A 13,919-nucleotide genomic window follows, 5' to 3' on the forward strand; every position below is an offset into this window, starting at 1 on the left:
GCTGTGAGGATTGGGAATTTTTTTTAGAAAAGGGAGAAATCCGAGTACAAACAATTGCTTGGTAGTGCTGAACATGAATATTACTGAAAAGAGAGACGTTGCTGATGCTATGAATATTTATAATTCAGAAATAGATAGATTCCTGATAAGCAAGGGGATGAAAGATTATCAGAGATAGGTGGGAATGTGGAGTTGAGGTGACAATCAGCTCAGCCATGATCTTATTGAATGCTGGAGCAGGCCCTAGTGATGTGCTCCTGTCCTCAATTTGTAGATGTGCTTTTTGTTTTAAATTCATCAGGACAAGCAGAAGAATGCCAAATTTCAAACAGTTGTGACTATTTATACTGCCGAATCCCCTTTAGTCCCAGTGCTAACATTTTGTCAGTTTCCATGAGAAATGAGTTTTCCATGGAAAGTGACCTCACCTCCTATCCTGTGCATATTTTTATTACAGTTAGAAGTCTCACAACACCAGGTTAAAGTCCAACAGGTTTATTTGGTAGCAAATACCATAAGCTTTCGGAGCGCTGCTTCTTCGTCAGATGGAGTGGAAATGTGCCTATTTTTATTACACAGATGATGTTTGCAACCTTTAAATCTACAGCCGCATGTAAGGATTTCCTTAATACAGACTGCCTCACACTCAAATTCAATTTTGAGTGGAGCAGTCTAACTCACTTTTTTTCCCTCAACGACAAATTCGCTAATGGACTCTTCAGTACTGTCTATCCCTTCACCGCTCAACGCACATATTGTGATTTGAATAACTCGTGCACTATAACTTTGGCCTTATCAACAATCTTGTAAATAGGGCTGACTTGCAAAACAATCAGAATCCTTTTCTCCTGCAGTATAAATTGTTCAGTAAGAAGTCTCACAACACCAGGTTAAAGTCCAACAGGTTTATTTGGTATCACGAGCTTTCGGAGCGCTGCTCCTTCATCAGGTGGAGTGACCACCCATGAGAAATAAGAGAAAACTAGCACAAAATGCAAGTATAAACATCTACCAGTCTAAAAAGGAAAATATTAGCTCAATCGAATATTAGGCCCTTAAAGGGCGAGATGGGGAATTGATAATGGGAAACAAGAAAATAGCAAAGGCTTTGAACATTTTGTATCCGTCTTCACAGCAGAAAATACTAGAAGCTTCCCAAGATATGTAGAAAATTAGAAGGGAAGAAGGAAATGAAAACAATCACTAGAGAAAAAGAACTAGGAAGACAAAAAGTAGGAATAATTAATAGATGGTGTGTGTTTGGATTTCAGATGCAATGGGGAATATTTCACAGGTAAGCATTTGCACAATTCCAGATGTTCAAACGTCCTCTGGACAATTGCTCTGCGTTGGGAACCATTCAATATCCATTACAGACTTCAGATGGTTGCGACACAGCTGCACCAAGTTACTCATCTTCCAATTTCTTGGTAAATGATTGTAAAAACCCAGACTGATCCCCCCCCTCCCACATGTGGGACTCTCCCCACACTCCAACCTCCCAGGGGACACCCCAGACCACATGCAAAACCACCCCCCCACCCCCCGGTAACCCCCAACCCCTGGTCTCCCCCCCACCCCCAACCTACAGGGTACTCCTTAAACAGCCCCTCTCCACTCAACTTGAACTCCCCTCCTTTCCAACGAGGTCCACCTCCCATCATTCTCCCGAGGTTTGATCTCCCCCTCTCCATCTTGCCCACAACCCCCCACCCTTGAGGTCCGACAACCCACCATCACCCCCTCCCCCAACCAATCCTTTCCACTTACTTCCTCTGGGGTCTGTCGCTCTCAGTGGGATTGTTGAACCTACCTGCTTTATGGCAGCTAGTGCTGTAAAAAAAAAGCGGGCGTGTCCTCCTCCAATATTCCTCGTGCATTTCAACGTTGGGCTTCGGAGAGAGCCATTTATTTACTCCCCCCTTTACTGGGGTACAGATGTACAAGTGGAAATTTCACTTCAATATCTTACCCCATCGCTCCTCCTCCACATGTGAAACTAGAAAGTGACTTTAGGTGGCAATTCATTTGGTGTGAATGGGGGGTGTGGGGGGAGGGGGGGGGGCGTGCGGGGTGGAATAGGGAATCATATCTGAACCAGATGTTGTTCCCATCAAATGTCAACACACGGAGACTTTCCACAACAGCAACTTTGGATACGAAACAAAATGGTAGAGAGTTTTCCTTAAACATAATTTCCCATTCTTCCTTCTGGGGAAGTAACTCACATCAGCATTGCCTGGCTGAGATCAGGTGTTCACCATGGGGAAAAACACACATAATAACTGGCTCCTAATGTGCAGTGGAAATCTGAGTCATCACAAAATGTTCCACTCGGCTGGTATTACCTTCGGGTTCACAGATCATTCATTATCTGCAACATGGAATAGGTCCAGTGATAGAGAGCTACGGACCTCTATCGTAGCGAAACAATGATAACTCGAGCAACCGTCATTGGAAATAGATTCGATAGGTGCTAAGCTTTTGCCATTTTAAAACACTCAGTTTTTCCTTGCTTTTTAAAAAAAGTTTATTTATTAGTCACAGGTAGGCTTACATTAACACTGCAATGAAGTTACTGTGAAAATCCCCTAGTTGCCACACTCCACCGCCTGTTCGGGTACACTGAGGGAGAATTTAGTATGGCCAATTCTCACCTATCCTGCACATCTTTGGACTGTGGGAGGAAACCGGAGCACCGGAAGAAACTCATGCAGACACAAGGAGAACATGCAAACTCCACACTGACAGTGACCCAAGCCAGGAATCGAACCTGGGTCCCTGGTGTTGTGAGGCAGCAGTGCTAACCACTGTGCCACCCTTTACATACTGTATCCCACACACTGAAATATATATGGTAGTGACTGCTTTATTGCCTCTGCCAACGTCATTCTTTCAATCTGCTGTCAATTGATCTGCAAGTCTTGAATTTTCCCATTCCATGGAGCAGTGCATTTTAACTCTAATCAGTATCTCTGTTCCAATAGTACAGCGGATGAACTGTGTTTGTAGAACAATGGGTATGACTTTGTACCCCGCCACTGGATAGCACAGCATAATTCTATTGCAATATTAGAGAATTAATGTTTCTGATTTTGTCTATTTGGCAACATTGTATCTGTCATGTTTTTACTATAATTCAGTGCTATTTATGTTTAGACATATCTCCTTTCAACATATGCACACTCATAGGCTGAAACACAATGGAGAGCGAGAGCGAGGGCCAGAGCGAGGGAGAGAGAGAGAGAGAGAGAGAAAGCGAGAGAGAGAAAGCGAGAGAGAGAAAGCGAGAGAGAGAAAGCGAGGGAGAGAAAGCGAGGGAGAGAAAGCGAGAGAGAGAAAGCGAGAGAGAGAAAGCGAGAGAGAGAAAGCGAGAGAGAGAAAGCGAGCGATGGAGAGCGAGCAAGCGAGGGAGAGCGAGCGAGCGAGGGAGAGCGAGCGAGCGGGAGCGAGCGAGAGGGAGCGAGCGAGAGGGAGCGAGCGAGAGGCAGCGAGCGAGAGGCAGCGAGCGAGAGGCAGCGAGCGAGAGGCAGCGAGCGAGAGGCAGCGAGCGAGAGGCAGCGAGCGAGAGAGCGAGAGGGAGAGAGCGAGAGGGAGAGAGCGAGAGGGAGAGAGCGAGAGGGAGAGAGGGAGAGAGCGAGAGAGCGAGAGGGAGAGAGCGAGAGGGAGAGAGCGAGAGGGAGAGAGCGACAGAGAGAGAGCGACAGAGAGAGAGCGACAGAGAGAGAGCGACAGAGAGAGAGCGACAGAGAGAGAGCGACAGAGAGAGAGAGCGACAGAGAGAGGGCGAGAGGACGAGAGAGTGAGGGGAAGAAAGGCATCAACCTGTCAGGTGGTGGGGGTGGGGAAAGGAAGGAAGCTGGCCTGTGGTGGGGTATAGAGGCATCAAACCTTCAAAGGGTGGGGGAGCGGGGTGGGGAAAGCGAGATAGAGGGCAGATAGAGATGTCAATCTGTAATGGGAGGCATACAGGCATGGGGCCTGGGTGAACAGAGGTGTCAACATGAAGTGGGATAGAGGGCTCAATCGGAAGAGGATAATATATGCTGATGTTTCTACATTTAAAAATAATGGGATCCTCTTGCCAGACCGAATAGCCTTTCACATCCTTAGTGTTCTATTATTTTACAAAATGGAGTATAAATTAAGTGTTCCGTACCTTAGTTTTAAGAATGCCAGAACTGTACTTATATTCACAATACTGAAAGATTTCCATTTTACAGTCATGATTGAATTGTTGATTCAAACGAAGTTTTGCAGAACAGATAGATTCTACTAGACTGAGATTTTCAAACATTTATTCTAAGTATGTACAATATAGAAAATAGTAAATTCATATGGAAAATAATCTATGTCAGTTAAGCAACAATAAAAATGTTTTCTTACACAAGGGCCCTAGTAGAGAACAACTGAGGTATGTGTCACAACTGTAACCAAAGTGACTTGACATTGCATTTCATTAAAAAATTTCAACATATACAAAATATAAAGTACAAATAAATAGGTTTTATGTTTCCCAGCATCTAGTGCCTCGGAATAGAGTAAAATACTGGCTGTAGCTAGTGCAGACTTGGTGGAAGACTGCAGGACTGACAGTCTGAGGTATGTTATTGTCTTTTATATAATTAAAAAATGGCTAAAAAACCGCATGGTCTGATCAGAGATCATCAAATTGTTGGAGTGTTTGAAGTGGCTGTAATGTTAGCTGCCTCCAGACAAGACAAATACCCTTTTATATAATGGGAACATCAAATGCTACAGCAAGACTTTAATTAAAGGAATAAGTGGTGTTATTGCTGCATAGGTTTTCCAGAGTTCCTGGGAGCAATTCAAGTAGCTTCAAAGAAAGTCAGAAATGGAGAAACAGGGCCCAATGCACTTTCATTGCTCTCAATGTTTCTGCCGCTCTCCCAAAGGTGCTGACACTAGTGCCAGCATGGCTCAGTGATAGCACACTAACGTTTAAGTCAGAAGGTTGTAGGTTCAAGGCCCACTGCAGGACTTGGGCAGGTAACCTCGGCTGATGATCCTGTGCAGTATCGAGGGGGTGCTGCTCTGTTGGAGGTGCTCTCTTTTGAATGAGATGTTAAACTGAGACCCTGTCTACCTGGATTGAGTGGATGCAAATGATCCCATGCTACTGTTTAAAGAGGAGCACTTTTCCCCAGTGTCTCGGCCAACATTCATCGGTAATCACAAAAACGGGTCATTTATCCCATTGATGTGAATGGGACCTTGCTGTGTTCAAATTCACAAAACAACAGCAACTAAATTTTATATGGGAAAAAGGCTATGAAACACTTTGAGACATTGCAAGGATGTGAAAGCCATTAATTAAATTCCATATTTCATAGAATCATAGAATCGCTACAGTGCAGAAGCAGGCCATTCAGCCCATCGAGTCTGCATGGACTCTCTGACAGAGCGGTACTGATTCATAGGTGCTGCTGGCAATCCTCTGGTAACTCAAAAATGGAAAATTTTAATTGTGTAAACATCACATGTCAGCAAACGTTTAAATGACAGCGGCATCGCGACCTGGCCCAAGCCCGCCCCGCATCAATTCCACACAAGACATGTGCTTTCCAACAAGGAGCTGACCAATCATGATCCGGACTGGGAACCCTTGCTGCTTTCCCCCCCCCTTTCTAACCCAGGGATTTTCAAGCTAGCCAAAGCTGTCCCCTCTCTCTCTCTGCTCCAATGAATTTCATCCAGCTGACTCATTGCGAGTCACACTTCAGGCTTGGGAACTCTTGACAGCAGATTTTCTTTCAGAGGGAAAACTTCTGGGTTTGTTTTAAAAAACGTGAACCACACCGCATCTTGTCAAATGGGCAGCTTCTCGTCACCTCAGAGGACCAAATGCCAACACCCTTTGACTGGTGTGGTTTAGTCATCACCAGCTGCACTGATTTATAAGAAGTTTAACAACACCAGGTTAAAGTCCAACAGGTTTATTTGGTAGCTTTTGCTACCAAATAAACCTGTTGGACTTTAACCTGGTGTTGTTAAACTTCTTACTGTGTTTACCCCAGTCCAACGCCGGCATCTCCACATCCTGATTTATAAGGACACAAGAGGGCGGTAGAGGGGACAGCGACAAAATGTACCTTAACACGCCGCATCTTAATTTCTTTGTGATAAATTAGTTTGCCCATGTGAGAGATGGAAGGAAAATGGAAATGGCTGATTGAGGTGGGATGGGGGGATTACCCACAAAAAAATCAACTGACTTATTCCAGTATCCAACTGGTTATTTTTTTGAAAACCTTTTACACACATAACCATCATGTTGTGTTTTTGAGGTTGCAATACCAAAGAGTTACTGATTGCATCCAACAGCAATAAAAGACCTTTAGTCTACCCTACCTTTTACCTCAGTTGATTTATACAGTACAGGAACTAATGTTTTGCTGGTGAACCTGTATCAAATATTTAAATAAAATAAAGTTTATTTTAGTGTTGTCTCGGGGTTTCTTACTGGGATTTAGTATTCATGTCTAGTCACCGCAAGCAAACCTGAGACTGGCGATTAAATAGTACAATATCAGCAGCAGAGAACACATCAAATGTTACAAAAAAAAAAGACAATATTAAACAAAGAAACGTAGAACAAACATTCTGTGCATCAGTGCAGAATGATTTTCATGTCAACAATTTAGTGTAACAACTGTAACATTATAGAATAAACCAGGAGAAAAAACATACAAAATAGAAACTAAAACTCGCAACTAAACTACTGCATCACAAAAAACGGTGGCTGTTATGGATTGGTAACAAGAATGGATTTCCACAGAAACCTTCCAAAAATGATTCTCAGTTTGTTAAAAGGATGCTTGGGTATCTTACTGCAGTGCTATATCCAGAAGATATTGCTTACTTAGTTGCTACCTGTTCATAGATACATTCAACTTACTAGAGAAAAAGGCATCATTTATTCTTGTAAACCAGTTTTAACCAAATCCCTACACAGATAAAAATGCTACAATTTAAAGTACATTTTTTACACCTGAGTTTTCTCGTAATACCTATTTTTTTTTTAAATGAAAAATTGCATCTACCCATTGAACTAGAACACTGAAATGCTGTCACAACAATGTCCTCTGAGATCTTGGCTCCACTTGCAATCATCCATCTTGCTTATTTCTGTAAGGGAAGAAAGGGCATCAGTGATCATTCAACCAGTACAGAGAAACATTGAAAATAGAAGCAGGAGCAGGCCATTCGGCCCTTTGAGCCCGCTCCATCATTCATTTTGATCATCAAAATCAATACCGTGATCCCTCCATGTCCCTTGGTCCTCTTTAGCCCCAAGAGCTATATCTAATTCCTGCTTGAAATCGCACAATGTTTTAGCCTCAACTTTCTGTGGCAGTGAATACAAATGAAGACTCGCTACTGTGCTCTTCCAGGTGGCAGTTATAGTTCAAAAATATTCACATTACTAAAAGTGATTAAGGCCTGTTTAGTGGGCAAATAGTTTCACTTACATTGCATGTTACCAGAAATAATAAAATAACTATTAAAGAAGAAAGGAACATTCAATTAACTTGCCCCAGTCATTATAGAAACTCACTAGGTAGGGCAAACTCAAGTAGGGCAAATGAATAATTTTCAATACATTTATTTATTTCTAATTTTAAAATACAATCTGCAATTTGGAAGCCTATTGGCAATAACTCCCTTCCCATAAAACTGTTTTTGTTGCATAATTTCACCCTTCCTTAAGTCATAATCTCATCAAATCTTTATTGGCAAGACTGGGTCTTTATCCATTTTTGTGGTACGGATGTCATTAGCTTTAACTGTACAGTACAGAATATTACAATAAAGTATAAGCTTGTGTTTAAATTGATGATCAAATGATTACTATATTGGCCCAGTGTAGACACGCCATTTCTTGAAAACATAGCCTGTTCCCAATAATACTGTCATCAATAAGAATAAACTAGACTTCGGTTAATAAAGATCTATTGTCAGGGTGGCACAGACAGGGGAATGTGGGGGCGGGGGGGGAAATAGAGAGAGGGAAAGTATGGAAGTATGGCACATTACCTTTTTGGATATTAATTGGCCAATTATTTTTGGGCCAGCACATGTGCTGAAATGTGTCACTACATTTAAGAACTGCTAAACCAAGGGTGGCACAATAGCGCAGTGGTTAGCATTGCTGCTTCACAGCACCAGGGACCCAGGTTCGATTCCCGGCTTGGGTCACTGTCTATGCAGAGTCTGCATGTTCTCCCTGGGTTTCCTCCGGGTGCTCCGGTTTCCTCCCACATTCTGATTAGGTGCATTGACCCGAACAGGCGCCGGACTGTGGCGACTTGGGGAATTTCACTGTGACTTCATTGCAGTGTGAATGTAAGCCTTATTCGTGACTAATAAATACATTTTACTTTACTTCTTGACAATTTGTTATTTGTTTCCCCAGTTCGTTTTACTCTGGATGGGAAGCCTATCCCAAACAGTCCGATTACAACACTGACCCCAAACGTTAAAAGTGCTGTACGTCATCAGCTGTACGTCCTGCGATCATGAAAGATGCTAATGAATGCTAGTCTCTCTTTCTTAGTTAGCGCAACTTGAAAATAAGAACAGCAATACATAACTGTCTGCACTTCCAAAAAGATTATTAATTGCATATAAAGTGCTTCGAGATGCCCTGAGGATGTGGTAAAGCCCATTTGGCCCCTTGAGCCTGCTTTGCCATTCTGTACGAGCACGGTTGATTTGATTGTGGTTTAACTCCACTTTCCTGCCTACCCCTGCCCGCCGCACCCCCCCCCCCCCCACCCCTCCCAACCCCCAACCCTCAACTCCCTTGTTGATGGAAAATCTGTCTAACTTAGCCTCCACTGCTCTCTAAGGAAGAGAATTTCAAAGACTCAACACAACCCCCTAAGAAGAAATTCCTCATCATCTCTATTTTGAATGGGAAAAGCCCTCATTTGTAAACTGTGTCCCCTGGTCTCCAATGAAGGGAAAATCAACATACTTTCAGAGCCCCCTCCCCATCAAGCTGGTTCAATAAGATCATTCTTCTAAACTCCAATGAATATAGGGCCAGCCTGCTACCAGTATAAAACCGAGGATGTTTTGCAAGCTGCACTGCGCGTATTGCAGTTCACCCACCTGAAAATGACCCATATATCCTGACTCTTTGATTTGATTTATTATTGTCACATGTATTAGCATACAGTGAAAAGTATTGTTTCTTGCGCGCTATACAGACAAAACATACTGTTCATAGAGAAGGAAACGAGACAGTGCAGAATGTAGTCTTACAGTCATAGCTAGGGTGTAGAGAAAGATCAACTTAATGCAAGGTAAGTCCATTCAAAAGTCTGACAGCAGCAGGGAAGAAGCTGTTCTTGAGTCGGTTGGTACGTGACCTCAGACGTTTGTTTGTATCTTTTTCCTGAAGGAAGGTGGTGGAAGAGAGAATGTCCGGGGTACATGGGGTCCTTAATTATGCTGGCTGCTTTGCCGAGGCATCGGGAAGGGTAGACAGAGTCAATGGATGGGAGGCTGGTTTGCGTGATGGATTGGGCTACATTTGCAACCTTTCGGAGTTCCTTGCGGTCTTGGGCAGAGCAGGAGCCATACCAAGCTGTGATACAACCAGAAAGAATGCTTTCTATGGTGCATCTGTAAAGGTTGGTGAGAGTCGTACCGGAAATGCCAAATTTCCTTCGTCTTCTGAGAAAGTAGAGGCGTTGGTGGGCTTTCTTAACTATAGTGTAGGCATGGGGGGGGACCAGGACAGGTTGTTGGTGATCTGGACACCTAAAAACATGAAGTTCTTGACACTTTGTACTTCGTCCCCATTGATGTAAATAGGGGCATGTTGTCCTTTACGTTTCCTGAAGTCGATGACAATCTCCTTCGTTTGTTGACCTTGAGGGAGAGATTATTGTTACCACACCAGTTCACCAGATTCTCTATCTCATTCCAGTACTCTGTCTCTTGAGATCTGTCATTGTTTGAGATCCGACCCACTATGGTGGTGTCGTCAGCAAATTTGAAAATCGAATTGGAGGGGAATTTGGCCGCTCAGTAATAGGTGTAGAAGGAGTATAGTAGGGGGCTGAGAACACAGCCTTGTGGGGCACCGGTGTTAAGGATGATCGTGGAGGAGATGTTGTTGCCTATCCTGACTGATTGTGGTCTGTGAGTTAGGAAGTTCAGGATCCAGTACAGGGGGAGGTGCCCAGGCCAAGGCCACGGAGTTTGAAGATGAGTTTTGTGGGAATAATAGTGTTGAAGGCTGAGTTGTAGTCAATAAATAGGAGTCTGACGTAGGTGTCCTTGTTATCTAGGTGTTCCAGGGTTGAATGCAGGGCCAGGGAAATGGCGTCTGCTGTGGACCTGTTGCGGCAGTAGGCAAACTGTAGTGGATCCAGGTAGTCCGGGAGGCTGGAAATGATTCGTGCCATAACTAACTTTTCGAAGCACTTCATAATGATGGATGTCAGAGTTACTGGCCGATAGTCATTAAGGCATGCTGCTTGGTTTTTCTTAGGTACCGGGATGATGGTCGTCTTCTTGAAGCAGATAGGGATCTCAGATTGTTGTAAAGAGAGGTTAAAGATGTCTGTGAATACCTCCGCCAGCTGATCCACGCAGGATCTGAGTGCACGTCCGGGTACTCCATCCGGGCCAGTTGCTTTCCATGGGTTGACCTTCAAGAAAGCTGCTCTGACATCTGCAATGGTGACCCCAGATACAGGTTCATCCAGGGCTTCCAGGGTGGAGGGCATGCTCTCGTTGACCTCTTGCTCAAAACGGGCATAGAATGCATTGAGCTCATCAGAGAGAGGTGCGTTGGAGCTGGCGATTTTGCATGACTTCATCTGGTAGCCTGTTACGTCTTGCAGACCTTGCCATAGTCGGCGGAGGTCGGCGTGGCTAGCCTGGAACTCTAGCTTGGCCCGGTATTGTCTTTTGGCATCTTTGATGGATCTCCTTAGATCGTATCTGGCTTTCTTGTATAGATCAGTGTCGCCTGACTTGAACACCTCAAACCTGGACTTCAGCAAGCAGCGGATATCCCTGTTCATCCCTGGTTTCCGGTTGGGGAACACGCGGATTTGCTTCTTTGGCACACAGTCTTCTACACACTTACTAATGAAGTCAGTTACCGTAGTGGCGTACTCGTTCAGGCTGGTCGCAGAGTCTTTAAGTACTGACCAGTCCACTGACTCCAAGCAGCCCCATAGAAGATCATCCGATTCCTCAGACCAACATTGCATGACTCTCTTTGATGGATTCTCCTGCTTCAGTTTTTGCTTGTAAGCTGGGAGCAGGAGCACAGCCTTGTGGTCGAATTTGCCAAAGTGTGGGCGAGCGATAGAGCGGTAGGCATGTTTGATATTTGTATAGCAGTGGTCCAGGATGTTTGGGCCTCTGGTGGAGCAGGAGACATGTTGGTGGTAACTTGGTAGTACGCTCTTGAGCTTGGCCTGATTGAAGTCCCCGGCCATGATGAACAAGGCTTGGGATGTTTCGTCTCAAGGCTATTCGTAGTGGTGTATATTTTGTTCAGCGCGATCTTCACATCCGCATGGGGTGGGATGTAAACTGCCATCGGGATAACGGAGGTGAACTCCCACGGAAGGTAGTAAGGGTGGCATTTTAGCATCAGGTATTCCAGGTCTGGGGAGCAGAAAGTTGCCAGTGTTGCTACGTCTATGCACCATGAGGTGTTGATTAGGAAGCAGACCCCACCTCCCCTAGCCTTGCCTGAGGCCGCTGTACGGTCCATTCGATGGATTGAGAAGCCCTCTGGTTGTAGGACACTGTCTGGTGCTTCCTGTTAATTAGTCAATCTTCTATCCATGCTAATATATGACCCCCAACAATCCAAGCTCTTATCTTGTGCAGAAACCTCTTATGTGGCACGTTATTGAATGCCTTTTAGAAATCAAATTACACTATATCTATTGATTCACCTTTACCCACCTTGTTTGTTACATCCTCAAAGAATTCCTTTTCACAAAACCATGTTGACTCTGCACTATGATTTTCCAAATGTCCTACTGCTACTTTGGTAATAATGGTTCCATAATTTCCCCAGTGACAGATATTAGACTAACCTACACTTTCCTGCTTTCTCTCTCCCTCCTTTCTTGAATAAAGGTGTTACATGTGCAGTTTTCCAATCCACTGGGTCCTTTCCAGAATCTAGGAGATCTTGGAAGATTACAATGCATCAACTATCTTTGCAGCCACTTAAAAAAAGACTCGAAGGTGCAGACCAGGAGGCCTGTCAGCCTTTAGTCCCATTAATTGTCCTAATGCATTGTCCTCTATTGACTGCGATTGTTTTAATTTCCTTCCTCCCTTTTACCTCTCAATTTTCTACTAATCTTGGGAAGTAGTATCTGTGAAGACAGATAATGATTCAAAGTCAATGCCATTTCCTTGCTTTCAATGATCAATTCTCTAGTCTCACCCTTTTAATGAGCCAATGTTTGATTTTGTTACTATTTTCCTTATTTCTGAAGAGACATGTTGTTGAAGATTTTTCATTGCATTCATTAGGACAAATGCTAGAACATTAAATTTCAAACCATCACAACAACTTTCTACAGGAGTGAAGGATGCTGGTCATTTGCCTCATCAACTCTGATTGACTGACGCAGTGTCAAGGAGAAAGCATAGATTTATATATCTTACGAGTATTATCCCATACGCTAATTTCTTCCGGTTATTCTTTCATTCTTTTCTGATTTCTTAAAATGTTCCCAATGCTGTCAGCTATTACTAATCTTTTCAGCACTGTAACCCTGTTCTTTCAATTTGATACCATTGTTAACTTCCTTAGTTAGCCACAGATGGTACATCCTTCTTGCAGAGACCACCTCAATTGAGTATCTGTTGAGCATTTTGAAATATTTTCTTAAGTGTCTAAGACACTAGTATTAGATCCACATTTCTCACCCTCAAACTGAATGTGAAATTCTGTCATGTCACGATGGCCCCTATCTTTACTATGGGGAGATGATTAATTAATCCTGTCCAATTGCACATTTCCAAGTCAAAAATAGCCTGCTCCTTGATTGATTCCAGAATGTACTGTTCTTAGAAACGCTTTCAAATACACTCTGTGAGTTCATCACCATGCTACATTGACTGATTTGATTTGTCTAACCAACATGAAGATTAGAATCTCTTATGATTATAATTGCTTTCTTACAAGCCCTGCTATTCCTTGATTTATACTCTGTCCTACAATGACTCTGTCCTTGCTTGCTGGTGCATTGCTATTTCTGTATGCGCTGTCCCTTCCTTGTCACACTCTGGTTCTCATTATCTATATTGCTACCCTGTACTACTATCATGTTCTTTGTCTTAAATTTCTAATTACAACCCCCCACACCCACCCCAGCTATTTAGTTTAAAGCCCTCCCTACAGCCCTAATTATACAATTTGCCAGGATAACGGCCCCAACGCGGTTCAAGTGAAGGCCCCCCCCCCGGTACAGCTCCCTTGTTCCCCAGAACTGGTGCCAGTACCCATCAGTTGAAACCCATTTTTCCCACACGAATCTCTGAGCCACACATTTAACCCTCTGATTTTATTTTCATTCTACCTGAGCAACAAGCAAATTAGTAGTAATCCAGAGGCTATGCGCTTTGTATTTCTGCTTTTAAATTTAGCCCCTAGTTGCTCATATTCCGTCATCAGTATCTCTTTCTTATCCCTACCTATTTCATTAGTACCTAAGTGGAACCTTTCTCTCCCACGCCAAGTTCCTCTCCAGCCCCAAGGAGATGTCCTTAATCCTGGCTGGCAAACCCAGCCTTTGGGACTCATACTCCTTAGCTGCAGAGAACAGCATCCCCTCCTCCTCTAACTATAGTGTCCCCTACCTGAACTACACAGCTTTTTAACGCCCCTCCTTGCACCA

At 43.7% G+C, this 13,919-nt stretch overlaps 1 protein-coding gene across 1 annotated transcript in view; it reads right to left on the reverse strand.

Moving 5' to 3' along the window:
- Nucleotides 1–6,053: 6,053 nt before the first annotated feature.
- cecr2 (CECR2 histone acetyl-lysine reader) overlaps nt 6,054–13,919 on the reverse strand; it is a 432,956-nt gene continuing 425,090 nt past the window's right edge. Inside the window, exon 19 of the mRNA XM_078219960.1 lies at nt 6,054–7,149. Within this exon, the coding sequence (XP_078076086.1) occupies nt 7,144–7,149 (6 nt within the window). The 3' untranslated portion in view covers nt 6,054–7,143. The remainder of the gene's footprint in view (nt 7,150–13,919) is intronic.

This window comes from Mustelus asterias, chromosome 9 (assembly GCF_964213995.1).
Source record: "Mustelus asterias chromosome 9, sMusAst1.hap1.1, whole genome shotgun sequence".
In the NCBI taxonomy this organism is placed as follows: Eukaryota; Metazoa; Chordata; class Chondrichthyes; order Carcharhiniformes; family Triakidae; genus Mustelus; species Mustelus asterias.